Source organism: Brassica rapa, chromosome A03 (genome assembly GCF_000309985.2).
Source record: "Brassica rapa cultivar Chiifu-401-42 chromosome A03, CAAS_Brap_v3.01, whole genome shotgun sequence".
Taxonomy (NCBI): domain Eukaryota; kingdom Viridiplantae; phylum Streptophyta; class Magnoliopsida; order Brassicales; family Brassicaceae; genus Brassica; species Brassica rapa.
The window spans coordinates 4333791-4352965 of NC_024797.2; the positions used below are offsets into that span (position 1 = coordinate 4333791).

Here is a 19175-nt window from a genome sequence, read left to right on the forward strand (position 1 = left end):
TGAATCAAATTTGATTTTTATTTGACTTTTCTTAAAATAAATCAGATTTGTATTTTCTTGATATAAATCATATTTGATTTTTCTTACTATAAATCAGGTTTGATTTTCTTAAAAAGTATTTTTACCTTTTTTGGTCAGCAAAAGTTTTTTTACCCAGTTTTGTAATAAGATCTCAATATATTTTCCACCTCCCGTACTCCGTAGTCCTTTAAATATTGAGAGAGAAATACGAATTTTCTTTTCTAGATTATACGTATCTTTCTTACCAACATAATTATTCTTTCTCGTACTTTCTTTTCCCGACCAAGAGTGAAAAATCTTGTTGTCGGAATGAGGTGAAAACCGAAAGTACAGATTAAAAAGCAAAAGAACTCAACAAGGGAGAAGGAAACACCTGTCTTAATCTCGGACCCAGTGGTTGTCTTTTCGTTAGTGGTCTGAATTAAATAAATTTAAATAAAGAAGAAAAAAAATGAAGGTCGTGAGAGAGAGTCAATAGAGACCACGCGCAAGAGAGAAGAAAAGTTTTGTCTTTTTGTCTTCTTCTTCTTTCATCATCTCCATCTCCATTATCTTCGCTCTTCACGAATCTAGGGTTTGGTTTTCTCTCACAACCTAGATTGATTCGATCGTGTTGATCACCCTTTCTTCATCTCCGTTAGGTCATCATCATCCGATTTCAATGGAGGTTATTATTATTTTTTCCCGTTTAATTTGATCTGATTCATCGTAATTGCGTAAATTCTTCTGAAAATGATGCTTTTGGGATTCGAAGCGGAGTTGAATTGTACTCTTAGTTTCTCTAGATTCTCGTCTTTGCTCGTTGGATTTTGCATTATTGAAAAAGATTTAATTTCAGGGAGTTGATGATACGACGTCGTCTGAGGGGCATCTGATATCGGCAGCAGCTTTTGTGCAAGGGGGAATCCAAGATGCTTGTGATGATGCTTGTAGCATCTGTCTTGAAGCCTTCTGCGAATCCGAACCATCGACTGTTATGTATCTCAAAAACAAATTACATTTTGTATTCTATTTAATTCGGATTTATTCATTTTTTTGTTATCTGTCTTCTCTCTCAGTTGACTAGTTGCAAGCATGAGTATCATCTCCAATGCATTCTTGAGTGGTAAGTTCTCTTCAAACTTGAAGATGAACTCTTAGAATAATCAATACCTCAAGCTTTGTCTCCGTGTTTCTTGTTCACATCCGTGGCATTTTATTTCAATATTTTTCAGGTGTCAAAGGAGTTCACAGTGCCCAATGTGTTGGCAATCAGTTAGTCTCAAAGACCCCACTAGGTTAATTTTTTTGGTCACCTTGTAATACCGTTTACTTGGTAACTTTACAATTATGCATCCTTGATTGATAGAGGTTTTAGCGATGTGCTTTCTATGTTTCTAGTCAGGAGCTGCTTGAGGCTGTTGTACAGGAGAGGAACTTCCGCTCCAATCCACCTAGAAATGCCACCGTTTTTCTTCGTTCAGCTTTCGGCGATTTTGAGTTACAACATGTATGTGACGTGACTCTTCTTATTATCATCTTGATTCTTGAATTGATTACATCTCTTTGCTAGTGAATTATCTAAATGGAGAGTTCCATCTTTGTTACAATATTTTTTTTCTTAAATGCAGCTCCCGCCGAATGTGGATAACTTGGATCTTGAAGAGCGGATCTTACAGCACTTTGCTGCTATGGGACGAGCAAGACATGGGGCGAGAAGGGAAGGACACAGAAGCAGGTCATCCTCTCAAGGTGGTCATCCACAATATGTGGTGTACTCTCAGCATCCTAATGCTTCTCCTCCTCCTCCTCATCCAATGCCTTCCTCTCCATCTCAGAGAGATGAGAGTGACACTGTCACAAACCTTCCTCACAATACTACTATAGGGGAGGGTTCTCTTCAGTCAAACACAGTCACAAACCTTTCTCCTTCGGCATCTGATTCAAACAGCAGGTCTGAACCTGATTGTTGTCTCTTATTACAATGTAACTACATGCAGCCAATCTGAGGCTTCCTTTGTTTTTACCGTACACAGGTCTCTTAATCAATCTTCCCCAAGTGATCAAGATAGAGCTGGACCATCTGAACTCCAATCGTTTTCAGAATCTTTAAAGTCTAGACTAAACGCTGTCTCAATTAGGTACCCCCATCATCTCTCTCTAGCTAGCTTTGGTTTGTTTAATAATTTTTCACCAATTTAAGTGATTCTTGATGCACAAATGTAGATACAAAGAGTCTATATCAAAGAACACAAGGAGCTGGAAAGATAGATTCTTCTCTCGCAACACGTCCATGGCAGAACTTGGCTCTGAGGTTAAAAGAGAAGTCAGTGCCGGAATCGCCACTGTGTCCCGCATGATGGAACGTCTAGAAACGAGAGAAAACAGTAGCACTGCATCTGTATCATCAGAAAATCAACACACTCCTGGTGAATCAAACAATGAGCATAATAGAAGATCTGAAGCGGGTGATGAACATTCTTTGAATGAAAGAGGTGTTAAAGGAACATGTGCGGCTGGTTCGGGTTCTAGCTAATAAAACAAGTGCCAGCATCTTGTTGTTGGCAAAGGTATATATGTCTGACCCTATCTTGATTTACTGATTTAGTTTTTAATCCCTCAACATCTAAGTTCTTGTTCTGTTCTTTCTTTGTAGAGACATGAAGATGTTTCTCATTGTGGAAGTCTGCTATATATATTACAGAGTCAGAAGTTCAAAAAGTGTGGGAGCATAGGAAGAGTTTCTGCTTCTTAAAAAAAAAACAATAATAAGAAAAGGTTATATGACCAAAAGGAGGCTTTGCTTCAGAAATGAACGCCTTCTGATGTGTTGTGTTATGTCAAAACAAAACTAAAAAGAAAAAAAAGAGAGTAAAAGACTGTTGTGTGTTGTAAATTGACATTCTCGCTCACATTATCGATCAGTTCCGCTTATTTGATTTTGTGTATGATTGTTTACTTTATCTTCAAAAATTTTGCCAAGTAAACCGAACTTATTGTATCTAAAGTGTGTTGATGTTAGACAAAAGAAAACACAGTCATGAACTACATATGGTCAAGTAGTTCCAAAGTCCAATGATATACCACCTAACGTAATGTCTTTCTGAGGGTCAGGCATTATTGACTATACTGTAGTAATCTTCTCCGCCTTGCGGATATTTAACTTAATCCTTGAATGCATTCTCCATTCCATCCATTCAATTCTTAGCTCCTCTCTAAACTAGTTATGTATCTTAATGACTCTCCTCAACTTCTTGCAGTCATTGATCTGAAAATGACAAAGGGACCGGCATATAATCTTCTTCTACATATGATCCACTTCTTGAATGTTTTAGTGTTAATAATTCTTTAAGAAAAATGAAGAATGAATCATATGAAAACATATTCCCCTATAAATGATGTAATTTTTAAGGAGTGAGACAAGTTTTTTTTGTTAAAATTTAAAGTTTATACCGTTGTTAATTAAAAATAACATAATGGTACTTTCTGGAAATAAATTTAATGGATTTTTTTTTTTAATTTTCCTTATTTTGTGCACTTTTCCTGAGTTCCAAACGTAAATATGTTCTTTTAGAGCTAATACTACTATAGTAGTTTTATTTATCTAGGGTTTGTGGAATTCACCACGAAGCCAGCCAGCCAGCCATGGAAGATTCACAACCGTGTCTCGTTCACGCAGGAAACAGCACAACAACAACCATTCCTTTTGATCTGATCATCGAGATACTCTCTCTACTTCCTGCGAAATCGCTCTTTCGATTCCAATCCGTGTCAAAACAATGGTTCTCTACCATCCGCAGCAAATTTTTTGTAGACTTGTTCCAGACTAGGTCAAAGAGTCGGCCTCGTCTCCTTCTCTCGCTCTATCTCAGAGATGCTGAGGAGCAGTTCATCTTTTCGGCTCCTGAACACACATACGATGATGATAAATCCTCCTCCACCAGTGTCATGGCAAGATACGATATGTCGATCTCGGCTCCAGGCTACAACGTGCTATATGGTGCGGTCAACGGTTTTGTCTGCTTCAAAAAATTTAGCTGTAATACCATCGCCGTTTATAATCCCACCACTAGACAAATTGTGAAACTGCCAGACTTTACACCCAACGGAAGATACATGCACGCACGTCTTGGGTACGATCCAGTCGAAGATCAGTACAAGGTGTTATGTGTGAAGATGTTTGACCATAAAAGGCAACAACAGGAGCATTTCGTTTGCACTGTGAGTTCATCTCAGAAACAAGAGTGGAGAAAGATCGAGAACCTGACCGGAGATACTTACGGCTATGTCTGCGGAGAGACATGCATTGATGGCGTTCTATACTATGGAGCTGAACATTCAAGAATAGTTAGGTTCGATGTTAGATCTGAGAAGATTGAGTTTATAAAAATCCCCAAGCTGGAGTCATATATATCTCACACATACATGTCCATATTTATAAATTACAAGGGGAAATTGGCCGGTGTAGATTATTCTTTAACAAAAAAATTGATGACATTGCGGGTTCTTGAAGATGCTGAGAAACAGGAATGGTCGAGCATGAAGTGTGTCTTACCTTCTAAGTGGGAAGATTTACGTGAGACTCACTTAATGTGTCGAGGAGTGATCCATACGGGCGAGCTTATGGTGGACAGTGGATTGTTAGACTCATCTAAGCCTTTTTATGTTTGTTATTATGATTTTAATAAAAAGATTATAAGAAAAGTAGAGATCCTAGGAATGAAGGATGGTGATTTCCGACATATCCATGGGACTAAATATTGGATTTGGATGTTATGTTTTCCAGGTCACATTGAGAATATTAGGTTCTTGTAAGGAATTTATTTATTTATTATTATTATTATTCACTGGTTTATGGTTCAATAGTTTCTTCCATTCAATTTGATAGTTACTTGATTATGATCTGAGTTTGTTAGAAAAGATTAAATTCCTGGAAAATAATTTTTCTGTTTGTTTTAAGAGCTTGGGTTAGTTTTATCTATTTGGTATGATTGTTACTTATCTTCGAAAATTTGGCCAAGCAAAAACCAAATGTATTGTATCTAAAGTGTTGGAGATGTTAAATAAAACGAAAAAAAAAACGAATTGTGGTGCTGAGTAATGGTGGTTCTGATGAATGGTTGCATTACAGTCTCAAGTTGTAGATAGAGTTGATCTTGCAATCAAAACCAGAGATTATAGGGGGGAGCAGATGCTTATTCATGTAGTTCAAAAAGGTATTGGCCTTTTGTGTTCGATACAAACTAGAAGTCTAGAATCCACCCTTACACACCAGAAACAGCACAAATTCATTTGTCAATCCAGGAAAAAAAAAACTATAGAAAAAGCCTTTATACCTGAACATGAACATTTCAGAAAGATACATTTCTTTGATAATCTTGCCTGAAAAAAAACGAGACGTCTTTGGCTTCTCATCTCTTTCTCTTGGAACCGGCGCCTCCTCCTGTCTCCTTCTTCCCAGCTTCGGCGGCTTTGCCTCTGCCTCTGCCTCTGCCTCTATCAGCTGCCTTTCTTGAACCTGAGCTTCCAAATCCTTTCAAATCCACTTCAACATATAACATAGAATATCTCATATCATGTTAGTCACAAACAAGTGTATATATATTGCGTTCATGAACAAGGAACAGATACTAACCTTAGGCAGTGTCTGCAGTGGGCTCATCAAGCGATTCAAGAGAAGGGGAAGATAATCAACACGAAGAGTCTCCCTGTGGTCAATGTTTACGTTAGTCAGAAAGTTGGAATCAAATATATATATTATATCACATGGCAGGAGGTCAAGAAAGTTGACTCTGGATGAAATATGAAGAGAGGCAACGTAGCAGTTAAATACACAAGGTTTAATATCATCATATTCTAGGCAGCTTCAGAGCTACAAAAGGCTCATACCATAACCATATGTAACTGGAAGCATGCATAAGTAAACCCTAGTAACAGTTCTACATCAACAGAATCCAGCAAAACTATTTTCTCGAGGCAGATGTTTCTAAGTTAGGGTTATATCCAAGCGAAATCGAACCCTTGATTCACCTCCGGCGAATTGTCCGGCTACAAGCGATTTAGTTGAAGTAGAAGAAGAAGAAACGGTCGCCGTGTAATGCACAGCTCTCTAACGCAGTAAAAAATAATTTTTTTTACTGTCTAAGTTTTTTTAAATGAAACCCTTGCTTTACGAAAAAACGTGTGATAGAAGCTGTAAAGTTTACAATGTTAACATTTTAACCCAATCCTACCTCTCTCTCTGACTAAAATCATGGCAGCTACACAGCTTGTTTGTTGAGCTATACAAAAGGTAAAGATTAGAGAATAGATTGTAGTTGTTTAGAGGTTATGTACTTAACCAGTAGTAAAACTCTTGATTTCACACATATATGGAGTATACAAATTTGTTTTAACCATTAAAAATACAATAACAATACTAATGGTAGATGTTGCCTGTGAGGTTGTGATGGCATTCACAAGACTGGACAATTTCTAAACGCAATGCTTATCAAAGCAATGAAGAGTAACACGAACATATCTTTCTGAAGAAAAAAGACATTCCAAAAAGAAGATGTTTCCTTTAACTTTCATGGTCAAGAGCCAAAGACTGACACAAAGTTCAACAACAATTAGAAAATATCCCACAAGGGTAAGGGTTTTGTTGAAAGGCATTTCCCTATTCTTCCTACTCTAATTGAATATAGTTTAATGAAATAATCTGACACCCACTTTTGTATAAGTAAAATTAATTCCCCGCAACACGACCTCAGCTCTTCTTCTTCTTCTGTTTGCAAGCCCCAACAAACAGCTGCTCTGATCTTTATCATGTACTGAATGAGAATCAAGCCAATGATGTTTCTTAAATAAGCTTCCCTCACAATGGCAAAACTTCACGTACCTTACCTCTTTCTTGTCCTTTTCAGCTTCTGGTTCATTATTCTTCTACTAAACGTTTATAGAACAGAACGTAAGCAGCCGAGGTCTTGATCTTCTCTTGGCTGATCTGGTTGACATGGCTATCATCAAAGTCATACCATCGATCTCCCCCATGCTGCAAAAGAAAAGATGAATCAAATGAGTTATAGATTCAAAAATCGTATGGAGTCAACCCAATAGACTTGGAAATTATGAGCCTGTTAGCACAAGTAATATCCTCCTCTTAAACGTTGAGACATACACGAGGAAGTATAGATGGATTTATCACTTACGTGAACATATGCAGTGTAATGACCACCTCCCATACCCCCATAGTGATTGCTAATCGCATAGAGCATGTACCGATAAGTTGTCTGCCCGTTCTTGTAGGAGATGTAGCTTGACAGATCAAGACCATCTATCGGGAAGTCCACAAAGGCCTCCAGCTTGTTCTTCATAAACCGGCTATAAGAAAACCTCTTCAGATGAATCACCAGTATCTCTGGCAACCTCCAGAGATCCAACTTTTTAATGGCTTGTCGGTGTTCTTTACAGCCAGGACAATACCTAAAACCATTATGACTCATGTCAGATACCTGGATATCTAAAAGAAATATCGAAATCAACTGCACTAGGTGTGCGATTGTCAAAAGATTTCACTCTATCAAAAAGCTGAGTATAGATTCGAGAATGGTTTTGATCCTTAACTCACCACATGTCATCAGGACCGAGAGGCTCCTCCGTCAAGAATGCTTCAAGGCACTTGTAAAGCGAGACGGTTTCCTGGGGTCTCTTAGTTTCAAATTTGGAAACCTCGGGTAAGGAGCTCAGTAGACAAGTATCATAAACGTCTAGCTCTTTTACTGGCCAACGTGCAAGCACATTCAGCCGCTTGGATTTAATATTTACAGGCTTTTCTTTCAATATCTCAGATTCTATTGAGCCTCCTCTGTCGTCGGTTAGGTAAAGCCTCAACACAGGGTCTGGAACAGACTCAGTAGTCTCCTTCACATCAGTGGAACTTTTATCCTCAGCTGAAGTAGTACCATCCGTACCTGCTTTATCTGTCGCTTCTTCTTCGGTAGGACTTTCAAGATTCTCTGTGAAGACTTCAGTAGGCATCTTAAATGAACTAAGCAACTTACGGTACATGTTCTCAACATCAAATCCATTCTCGACATTACAAAGCCTCGAGACCAAGGGGATTCCAAATCCCTTCCAAGTTGGGCTTGATTTCCCACAGATGAACTGCCTGAAGAAACATTGAAACGGTTACATATTTGGCACCCCCAAGATATAAATTTGAAACTGCAGCACCACTAGTTAATTGTACAATAGCATGTTAGAGATGCATTATACAAAAGTAAGAGCTATAAATATTGGTTGCTGAGGAAAGTGCATGTAGTGCAGTTTAAATTTATGTTTACCACATGAACAAGCAAATAATGTCTAACTAGTTTGCCTTGATGAGAACCTTGCTTAGCATTTGAATACTAGGCAAACTTACTCTTCCAGCTTCTGATGCATAAATACAATCAAAGGAGAATCGTTTGCATCTTTCTTTAACCGATACACGACAAGTTTGTCACCATCTCTGATCAAGGACAATGAATCTGTAGGATCCTCCAGGACACGAAGAATCCGATTGTTGTACACCTACAAAAGAAATACCGAACGATGAGGGTTTACTTTATAAGTTTGTGGATAAGATAATAAGATTGAAGTTGCTTGCTGTGAAGGGTAAAGGTCAGAGATATTTGGAGGAAGGCTTCTGTAGATGGTTTGAGACGAGAAGGCCTCATTCATAGTTTATAAGATCTAGATGTAGATCGTTTCATTACTCTGACTTTGTATAAAGCAAACTCTAGAAGCACTTGATGTAACACAGGTTTTTTCCGATCGAATAAATTTTGCATTCATTCGAAAAAAAAAAAAAAAAAAACCGAACGAAGAGAAAGTTACAAATGATCTGCCTAAACAATAAGACCCAAGGCGTCAAATATAGCATATGATATAGAAATATACCTCAGTAACCATTAAAGTCTCGTCCTCTGGCAAAGAGCAGGCACTTACAAGAGCTTTCTGAAGATCTTCAAATTTCCCAAACTTGGGAACGTTGACAGTCACTGAGACAGGCAGACTACCTCCATCGGCACTCATGACTGTTAAATCCATTGTTCGAATTGACGTGCATGGCAAAGGTAGCGATAGGTACATGAACGGATCAAACATAACAGAAACCTTTTTGCAAATAGGACAAACTAATGTTGACTTGTACTGGCCCTACAATCAGAAATGCATACCAATGTCAGGATAAATTATTAGCAAATGCACTGAATCAAAGAAGATGAGGATATCCAGGATGATAAAAGTTGATGACATAGTCAGACGACTCAGACCATATTAAACACAAAGCAATTCATTAAAGAAATTGTGCAGAGAGAACTATCTAATAACTTGACAAAGTTAACAACAGGGTAATATGATCCCATTCAAGAGGATAAAATTGCACTGCCAACCTGATGGAAGAATTTTCAAACATATGCAGCTTAGATCAAATGAAACGTGAAACCTAAAAATACTACCCATCTTGAGCCATCCAACACATTTTCAAGCTGAATTCAAACTAACTAAAGTTTCCTAATGTGCAGTCGAACCCAATCCTTAGCGTGATTGTTGGCAGAGGTATATAAACAATTTGGGAACCTGAGATATTTACTTGGCACACATCAACAATTATTGAATCATTCCGAGCCATATGATTTCGCCAATATTCATCAGCCACTTCTTCGTCTGGACGGCCATCTCCATCTTTTGCTTCCACATAAGGCTTGTTCTTTACACGGTTTAAGTCCTCGTGAAGTCCATCCAACAAGAAAGCTAGAAGTTCCTGCAACCAAATCAGAAACCAGAAACACATGAATGGAATATCCCAATATGCAGTTTTAATGCTGAGAAACAGGAAAAAACATCAGGAAGGCTCACTTAATTCCAGATTCTAAGTGTTTTCCCTGACCTGCGAATCATGCTGATTAAAGCCACTAAACTGAGGAGCAAATCGACCAAGTTTTGCTTTAAATGTTCTTGGGGCCACTGTTGATGCACCTGGAGCCCACAAACTCCTTAACAAGTCACCAAAAGCTAAGGCGATCTCACCCTGCCAGAAGAAAATATGATCGGTGAGGCTAACCAAGAAGCAAAAGAATATATTAATTAGCACGGCACATATTTATACAAAGAACCATAGATTGGCATACTTTCATTCCTAATGGGTTCTCCAGATTTATTTCTCTGATGTACTCTCCAAGAAAGAAATCAACAAGCTTTGGTGTATGAGCCAAGCACTGAAGGGAGCTGTTCATGAAACAAGTATTTCCCAGATTCTGCAAGCCTGTCAGCCCCAAAGTTCCGGCTTCTCCAGCTTTTCCCAAAAAGCTCAAAGAATGACTCCGTCCAAATCTGAAAGTTGTGCCATTGGTAATTCCGTTGGTTTGCTGTGTGGAACCATCTTCTTTTTTCGATTCCTTCAACGTAATGGAGTCTGATAACCCATAAATCTGCAACTCTAGGAGAATCTGTTGGACCAAAAGTAATGATGGATAAGATATACCGCATCAAGGGAATATGAAAGAAAGAAGGAAGGAAAAGGGACGTCGTCAAACTTACTTCTTGATCTGTTTGTTGTTGGCAAGCCTTGGAATTGTTCATGTCTTTTTGGAAAAACAAGGTTGTTTGCCCAGAAATATCCCAAATGCGCAGCTACAGAACCAAAGGTACAGGTATAATTTGTAATTGCATGAATATATTGCCTACGCCACCTAAGCATAAACTGGCAAGCATATCGTGTACATAGTAGGTGAAAAAATCATAAATGGAACACATTACCTGCTCCGAATCCAAACTGAATATCTTGCATGCTCGTCTGAAGCACTCAACTGAATTGTCCTGCAGGCGGAAAAGTATAAGATTCGAAACCAGAAAAGATCATATATATGGAACACGAAACCAAATGGATTCTAATATGGTTCAAGCATGAATCTTCAGTGGAGATGAAGTATATTCTGTAGATTACAAATTCAGCAGATAGAAAGGTAGATTCCTCCTGACCTATAGTCATGCAATGTCTCATAGGAAAATTCAATTATGAAATTTTAGTTCTGAGGAAACCAAGTCCCAATGACAAATGCGGATCACTGCACTTCTATAGCAGCAAGAAAATGTAGCGCAATTAAGGCACTAGACTAGGCAAATAAAGAAGGCTGTAAGCTTGAAGAGACCTTTTTGCAAATTTTAACCGCCAGTGAACTGGTTTCCTGCAAGACGGAGAGCCTGAGTTGTACTGGATAAACATCACCCCTGTCAACGCCTCCAGACGAAAAACTTTTGACGCCTTTCTCATTAATTTTATCGTTATGGTGCCTGGGAGCAAAAATGTAATAGGTCACAAAGTAAGGACATCACCTTCGCTTTTCTAAAAGGTACAATGTACAGTATACCGAAGCATATATACAACAGGTACGACGATTGACTCAAAGTCTGTAGCTTTCTCACACAAACTTCTAACAAAGGATTTCAACAGACTGAATCAAGTCGTTCTGGAGCAAACAACACCCTTACCATTTGAGTGCCTGCAGCCACATATCACTCGAGACCAAAGCAAAGTCTCTGCCTGAGACGGTTGCTTCTCCCGTCTCACCACTCTGTAACGCATCACCTTCTCTCCTCAGATCAAACAAGATATCAGAGTTAAAGATGTTGTTAATCAACTTCATAGGGCCTCCATAAGACGACCCAGTAGTCGCTGCTGTATACAAGATCTCTCTTTTCTCAACTGATTCACAAGGCATTGACTCTTGAGCATCCTTCCACCACCTGAGATATTCGAAAAAATTCAAACATCACATAATTTAATCGAATGTTTCTCTCTAATACTAACATTGGAATGAATCTTTGATTTGACTCTCATTCTAGTATGCTGTTGTCAGCTCAACTACCAATCAGCAATAGCTAAGGATCCCACAGGTTTCAAAATCTCTAAAAGATCAAATCAATTTTAAATCAAATGATGCGATTCAGATTCGCCGAATATTCCAATCAGAAGGTAAGAATACAATATCGAGAGAGAGAGTAAGAGAGGCAGATGCGGAGAGGGAGAGACCTGAAGGGGACGAAATAGACGCTCTGCTGGCCGTTGAACGAATCGATCCGCTGAGCTGAATCGGGAGATTCCTCGGACGTTGAGGCCACGCTCATTGTTCCTCCGCACACGATTGCCAAAAGCAAAGATTCGCAGGGAGAGAGAGATGTTTATGGAGAGGAGGGACCGATATTTTCTTCAGACAGTCGCCATCTAACAACGCACGCACGCACGATAAAATAGAGAGAGAGATTTTTATTTTGTGTGTCGTCCGTTGCGAAGATGATATAGTAGCGAAGGAGGGAAATTTTATATATTATAGATTTTTATTTTACAAAATTGTAGATTTATTGCTGCTAATATTGCAGATTATCGAATTATTTATAAATATATTTTCATCTAGGGTTAATTTGTATTTTGACCAAGAAATGATATTTTTGTATAATCTCGAATCCTAATTTTAATTGGGAAGTATATATGAAAATAAGTACTGTAACTAATTTAAGCAGTTCAAATATGAAAATTTAATAACAAAAAAGGAAATAAATAAATAAAAGAATTACGGCAAGATATATGGTTTTGCCTCATAGACTTGATTAAGTTGAATTGCATGTTGAGTCATGTATCACCCAAATAACTCACATATGGATAATGAACTTATACTACTTGACAAAGTAATCAATAAAGTAGCTTTAGTCACCATCTTTTGGATCTGATATTATTACTATCACATGATGTGTGTCTTTTAAGAAGGTTAAAAAGACAACTAATGACGTATGTGTACAAGAATAACAATGGCATAGTAGTCAATTTCAAATTCTGGATAGTCTTGAAAGCTTAACTGATCTATAATTCAAAAAAAGCAAAGTAACACAACAGGTATATTACATCAGTAGAACCGTGAGACTGTCCCACCAGGGTACTGACCCCTGGACTCGAATCCATGATCCCTCTCTCCGCCCTGAAACCTAGCTCTCTCCCCATATGCTTCAAACCGCTCTGATCCATAGGATCTGGATGGTGCATCCGCTGGATCTTGAGCATTGCCAATGTAACCCTGGGGATGACCAGATGGTCTTAGATTAGCAGCACCAACCGCGTTTGTATGGTACTGATCCATCGTCCCAACGGTTTGCTGCTTGTACTGCTGCTGCCTAGCTTGTGATTCTTTCCTCATGATCTCTTCTCTTTTACCTGCGTGGCGTGATCTCAGTGCAGCTAACTGTTCTTCGTACCGAGTATTAATGGTGTTTATTCTCTGTATACAGAGAGTTTAAAAAGACTTCAGATCAACTAACTAAAACCAAAACTAGAGTAGTTCAGTAGCAGAGCTTTTGTTCCTAACCTCACGATGTCTGGCAATCTCTGCATCCTCTGCTCCGATTTGATCTTTTGCTAGTGTTGTTATATCATCCATAAACTTCTGTTCAATGCCTTCAAAGGTCTGCATCCCACGGTTATTCTCATAACCAGGCTTCGAGTTTTCATGGTGCTGTGGTTGAGCTCTTGGACCGCTGCCTTGTGTCTCCATTCCTGATTTTGGATCCATTTGGCCGCGGTAATACGTCCTCGATGAATCAACGCCTTGACCTGCATGAACACAACGCTGGAATCAAGAGATAAACCCTAAACCCTTGAGATAACAGTCGATACAGAAACAACAAAAGGATATGGTTTTTTAAAATATCTCTACCAGAAACAAATATGCAACTAACACTCTCCTCAACAATTTATACAAAAACTGTTGTATATGTGCATTGCTTGATACATACAATGCATCAACTTATAAATTGATTTTCAAATTCACCAAAACTTCTAAAACAATAATACCATTGCCTACGAGACTTTAGAAGCAACCCCTATCAGTAAGCAAAGAGACGTACTTTCATTGTAAACAGCAGTTGACATAGGCCTTGACATATTCGGGGGACCATCTCTTTCCCATCTCCATTGACCATCTGGTTGGTCCCTCTCAGGCGTGAACGCCTCTAACTGACCTTGAAAATCAGAATGTGCATTCTGTATCTGCCCAGCTCCATATCCACTAGCAGGCGAGTCCGCAAAGTTTCCCTGTCTTCTCATATTCACTTTCTCGCAAAATCTGAACAACAAAAATTTAACCACTCAGAAAGAAACTTCAGGTTCATTGCACAGCAGTGGCATAACGTGAAGATCTTTAACACAAACTAAAAACTAAGGACATAAACAAATTATATTAGCAGAAACATTCAATTCGCGTATCACGATACCGGATTCAGATTATGGATTTCCTCAGAGATTGTTTCAGTAGACACTTGACGAGCAGAATCGAAAAACGAAAAATCGAATCTCTCAAAGGGAGAAACATTGATTCGATCTCACAACAGCTAAGTAATTAAGCTCAATTGATGATAAGAAATTCACACAGACGGAAACAACGATGGGATTGGAGAGTTTAACCGTACCTGAAGCTGCCACCACTCAAGCGGAGGAAGAAGCGGAAGGCGAGGAAGACGAGAGCGATGCACAATTTTGGATATTCGGTGGAATCTGGGTCTTCAATTGGGTCGTCGGGTCGGGTCTGTTTTAGTAGAGTGCGCGTGAAGTCTTCTAGCACACGCGCGTGTTCAGGGAACACACATTTTAATCCAGTCCATTAAAATAACTTTTTTTAATCACAAAGAAGGGCAGTAAAAAAAAGTAATTAATTACTTTACTGATTAACTAACATTAATGAAAAACCGTTATGATTAAAGATGGTGGGAAAGCAAGAAAAAAAATAAAGATGCATTTACAGCTCATGAAGTCGTACAGTTGACACTCCCAAAACTTCCAAGAAAAGCATCAGATCCAATCTTCTCACTCCCTCAATCATTTCTCTAGATAGAGAGAGAGAAAGAAACTTAGCTCATCAGTGAAGAAACGAATGGCCATAGATGATCGACCTCGCCTTAGCCGCAGAATCCGTTTCCTTCTTCTCTCCTGGCTCCGCCGTACTCGCTCCGGTGAGCCACAATTTCGCTTCCTTTTCCATCTTTTAGATTTACTAGATTCATAATCATCTTCTGTTTCCAGATTACATTCTACAGTTTGATTCCACTATTATGCATTGGACTATATGACTTGTTACTCTTATGTTAACATATGTGTACAATATCACTTGTTACTCTTTAATACTAATCTATTAGTACGACTGTGTTTAATTTGTACCTGGTTATGTTTGGTTCGGTTTCGACTAGAGTTTGACTTAGTCTCTCTGTGTTATGTTATGTTTATGGGAAAGACTTATACAACCTTACCATTGTGTGCCCATCATCATCACAGGTCAAATAGAGTTTGTCAGAAGATTCGGGTACACGGAACTCGTGAAAGCAACGGAAGGTTTCCGTAAGGTTATTTACACCAACTATCACGGTTCCGCATACACTGCCAAGTTCAAAGGCGGTGAAGTTGCTTTGGTCAAAGAACTCAAGTCTCTCGATCTTGGACGCGAGAGGTTTTACGAGGAAGTCCAGCTCTTGGGACGCTTACGTCACCGCCATCTCCTCACGCTTCGCGGCTTTTGCACCGGGCGCAAAAGGTTCCCTTTCCTTTCTTTCTTTCTTGAAATCTACAAAAACAATGTTTCTGTTTGTTAGCTTTTCATTTAATCTTCTTCTTCTTGTCTGCTTCTCAGGATGTTAGTGTATGACAATATTGAAAATGGAAGCTTGAAAGAACATCTCAATGGTAAAAAAAAAACTCAAAACATTTGTCATCATAATAACATAATCAATCCTTTGCTTAATCTTCTGTCTGTTTCTTGGTAGATCCGCTTAAGACTCCTTTGAACTGGAAGACTCGCATCCAAATAGCCATTGGGGTCGCAGCTGCATTAGTAAGTTGCTTTTTAAATGTTTATTTAACATACATACAGATTCTACTACTAAAGGGGGTCAGAAGATGATCATGATCTTCTCTTTAACCGCAGGAATATTTGCTAATCTTCAGCAGTAGTGATGCACAGATCTATGATGTATCAGTGAACTCATGTAACATCATGCTGGATCAAAACTTCACCCCCAAAGTAAGTTCAGTGATTACAAAAGTTCAGTAGAGATAAAAACTGATTTTCAATAACTGATTTTTTCCTCTGGCAGATAACAGACATCCGCATCAATAGACACACACAAAGCCATCCCAAAACAACCAATGATGCTTGCTCCGAAGGTAAAAAACTAAATCTTCTTCTTCCTCTTTCCAAGATCAATGTCCTTTTACGCTCTATTCACGGTTTTGAAAAACTGACGTGTAGGATCATGCGCGGATGAGGAATGTGGAAACGTGATATTCCAGCTAGGAGTGTTGATGCTTGAACTGATCACAGGACAATCATCAGACAGACAAGGCGAAGACTTGATCGAATGGGTACAACACTCTTGCATTGCAAACTCCATTGATAAGATGATTGATCCAGATCTCGGCAACAGCTACAACTCTAGAGAGCTACAGAAAGTTCTAGCCGTGGCTCGGCTCTGCATAAAATCGAGGTACGAGCCACCTTCCTTCTCAATAACACATGTATACCGATATCTACAGAAGAAGATCGATGTTGCATCATAAATAGTAGTTCTCATCTCGTCTGTGAATTGAACTGAGGTTGAATGGTCGCAGTTGAGATTACATGTGGACCGTTTCAGACAATTCTAGATGTATAATAGCTAAATAGTGCGGTAAGCATTGTACTAGTCTTGTTTCTTGATATAAAGCTTCTTCAGCAAACACTATATACAACTTATGCGCATTGAATTGTTGAAAATATAGCTAGAAATTATTTTGTTGAAAATATCTTGATATAGCACATTGAATTGTTGGTGGAGAGGACAAAATCTCAAAAACTAGAAAAGTTTATTCAAAAAAATAAAAGGAATTTGCGCAAAGCCTATAAGAAGATCCAAAAATCATACAAAGAAAATTAAAAAAAAAAACGCAAAAGTTGGATAGCACTAAAATGCGCATGTCGGATCACTGCTGAGCACATTGAACACCATGACCACCGCCTGGGCCTTCTTCATCATCATCATCATCATAAGCCTCTCTTTTAGCTTGAGCCTTCCTTTTCATCTCAGCTTCAATGTTCACCTCATGTAGCGTCGTCTCTTCGCACTCGTCTATCTCCATGTCGCTCATAGCTGACTTTGCCGGCTTTGGTAAGACAGCTTCAAAGGCCTTTGTCTGATCTCGGCTAAGCGACTCCGGGAACTCGACAGTGAAGTGGATGTAAAGCTTGCCCTTCATGAACGGCCTCTGGTGAATCGGCATTCCCTCGTCGCTTATCGCCTTGTATGAATCTATCAACAAAAAAAATACACACCACGGTAAGGCACAGTAAAAGCTGGTGTAATTAGAGAGGCTTGTGGTTGAGACTTGAGATACATACCTGGCTTCACAACCTCCCCAGGGCTGGATTTGATGAGAAGCTGTCTTGCGTCCAAGTGCGTCAAGACGAACTGGAAGCCACAGAGAGCCTCGGTTAGAGAGAGAGTGTGCTCCACAAAGAGATCATCTCCCTTTCTCTTGAACTTAGGGTGCTCCTTCTGCTGAATGACAAACACTATATCTCCAGTGACCGTATCAGGCTGTTTTGAAATAATAAAAGAAAGTTAATAAGACAAGTAATGTAGTGATGACTGAAAGAAGAGACAAGGATAGTGTAACAAACCGCTTCATCAGCTTGTCCGCGGAATGTGATCTTCTGACTGTTTTGCATTCCCTTTTCAACAGCTACATCAAGCACCTTCTTCTCGGGGATAACTTTATCTCCTTTGCATTGTGGACACCTGTCACGATCATTGGTGGTCTGTCCTGTACCCTTGCAGTCTTGACAAACATGCTGCATCTGCTGAATCATTCCAGGTCCAATCTGCCTGATCGAGACCTTCATTCCCTTTCCTTGACACCCACCACATTTCAACGAAGCTCCAGACTTTGAACCCTTTCTGCAATCATAAAGCAATTAGTGTCGTCAGTGAAGAACTCTTTCAAGCATCATGGATAAGACAAGACAGAGGCATATGTTAAAAGTAGTACTACTAACCCGTTACACTTTGAGCACAGAGCGTTCCTAGAAAGCGAGAGCTTCTTCGTTGTTCCGAGATAAAGATCCTCCAGGGAAACCCTCAGAGGGTGAACAACATCTTCACCACGCCTCTGCCTCCTTTCATTACGACCAAAGAAGGACGAGAAGATATCAAACGGGTCGTGTCTATCACTCATTCCCTCCTTGAGTCCATCCTCTCCATATTGATCGTAGATCTCACGCTTCTCTGGATCACTAAGAACTCCATAAGCCTCACCTAGCTCCTTGAACTGCAGAGAGACATGTAAAGTACCGTTAAACACCTAAAGATATAGGTCAAATTCAAGAATCATCCCTACCAAGCTTCAATGACCTAAAGCTCGAAACTTTCAGATCGAATCGGACTTATAGATATATTTAACGAAGACCCAAGAGCTTACGCGAGCTCATATCGATCGGGGAACCCAAAGGAACTAACTTTCTCAAAGGAACTAATTCAATTCCACAGAATCTAAGCCAATAAACTATAAAGGAACTAACTTTCTCTAAGGAACTAATTGAATTCAACAAAATCTAAGCCAATAAAGAAGGGGGGGGATCTAAGATTCAATACCTTCTCAGGATCACCACCCTTGTCGGGATGGTTTTTGATGGCGGCTTTCTTGTAAGCCTTCTTGAGATCTTCTGGCGAAGCGGTCTTGGGAACGCCAAGGATCTCGTAGAACTTGGTGTTGTCGCTCTTACTCGAAGGTCCTCTTCTGAACATCTTTTCTCCCTCCTTGTTAAGAAAACCCTAGTAGGTAGAGAAGGCAAATCGCGAGGCTTTTAGCGGTGGAGAGGAGAAGGAGAAGGAGACGGAGTTTGTTTGAAGAAGGCTAATTGGGTTTGCTTACGTTCGAGGTCTTAGAGGTGAAGCTGAGCACTTTTTATATATTTCTTTTTTTTTTTCCTTTTTACTTTAGGGATTTATTTTGTTTTTATTCAATTCTTCTCTTATTGGAAAAATGATAAATCTATAAAGAGATAAATGGAAATTTAGCTAAGAAATCAAAGAAAATAGATTAGTTTGAAAAATAAAGCAACAATTTAATGTATTTTTATTTT

General features: G+C 39.1%; 5 protein-coding genes across 10 annotated transcripts; 2 read left to right on the top strand and 3 right to left on the bottom strand.

Moving 5' to 3' along the window:
• Positions 1–322: 322 nt before the first annotated feature.
• Positions 323–6549, top strand: LOC103856490 (E3 ubiquitin-protein ligase RHF2A). 2 transcript variants are annotated; one of them, XM_009133600.3, is made up of 9 exons: positions 323–688; positions 860–994; positions 1080–1126; positions 1236–1298; positions 1402–1510; positions 1632–1954; positions 2037–2141; positions 2227–2570; positions 2657–2942. In XM_009133600.3, exons 1-8 carry the CDS (start codon positions 683–685, stop codon positions 2534–2536), a joined length of 1098 nt encoding a protein of 365 aa, XP_009131848.1. In that variant the 5' UTR covers positions 323–682; the 3' UTR covers positions 2537–2570; positions 2657–2942. The 2 variants fall into 2 exon arrangements, with proteins under 2 accessions (XP_009131848.1, XP_033141998.1); XM_033286107.1 differs by lacking the exons at positions 323–688; positions 860–994; positions 1080–1126; ... (2 more) ...; positions 1632–1954; positions 2037–2141 and having other exon boundaries at positions 2546–2570; positions 2657–6549.
• LOC103856492 (ubiquitin carboxyl-terminal hydrolase 8) lies at positions 6541–12297 on the bottom strand. 5 transcript variants are annotated; one of them, XM_033286106.1, is made up of 14 exons: positions 12056–12297; positions 11515–11769; positions 11175–11316; positions 10783–10842; positions 10564–10656; positions 10155–10472; positions 9914–10054; positions 9617–9787; positions 8923–9180; positions 8405–8553; positions 7610–8149; positions 7191–7464; positions 6886–7033; positions 6541–6795 (listed from the first exon to the last, which is right to left on the bottom strand). In XM_033286106.1, exons 1-13 carry the CDS (start codon positions 12148–12150, stop codon positions 6917–6919), a joined length of 2613 nt encoding a protein of 870 aa, XP_033141997.1. In that variant the 5' UTR covers positions 12151–12297; the 3' UTR covers positions 6541–6795; positions 6886–6916. The 5 variants fall into 5 exon arrangements, with proteins under 5 accessions (XP_033141997.1, XP_009131851.2, XP_033141996.1 ...); XM_009133603.3 differs by having other exon boundaries at positions 6541–6812; XM_033286105.1 differs by having other exon boundaries at positions 6881–7033.
• LOC103856494 (probable receptor-like protein kinase At1g49730) lies at positions 12184–16840 on the top strand. Its single transcript, XM_009133606.3, has 8 exons — positions 12184–12202; positions 14897–15018; positions 15338–15593; positions 15690–15742; positions 15823–15890; positions 15984–16079; positions 16153–16222; positions 16308–16840. Exons 2-8 carry the CDS (start codon positions 14940–14942, stop codon positions 16613–16615), a joined length of 930 nt encoding a protein of 309 aa, XP_009131854.1. The 5' UTR covers positions 12184–12202; positions 14897–14939; the 3' UTR covers positions 16616–16840.
• On the bottom strand, positions 12785–14722 carry LOC103856493. Its single transcript, XM_009133605.3, has 4 exons — positions 14479–14722; positions 13918–14135; positions 13380–13624; positions 12785–13292 (listed from the first exon to the last, which is right to left on the bottom strand). Exons 2-4 carry the CDS (start codon positions 14114–14116, stop codon positions 12924–12926), a joined length of 813 nt encoding a protein of 270 aa, XP_009131853.1. The 5' UTR covers positions 14117–14135; positions 14479–14722; the 3' UTR covers positions 12785–12923.
• LOC103856495 (chaperone protein dnaJ 3) lies at positions 16827–19006 on the bottom strand. Its single transcript, XM_009133607.3, has 5 exons — positions 18685–19006; positions 18090–18361; positions 17715–17991; positions 17433–17631; positions 16827–17343 (listed from the first exon to the last, which is right to left on the bottom strand). The coding sequence occupies exons 1-5, from the start codon at positions 18835–18837 to the stop codon at positions 17018–17020; spliced, it is 1227 nt and encodes a 408-aa protein (XP_009131855.1). The 5' UTR covers positions 18838–19006; the 3' UTR covers positions 16827–17017.
• Positions 19007–19175: the final 169 nt, after the last annotated feature.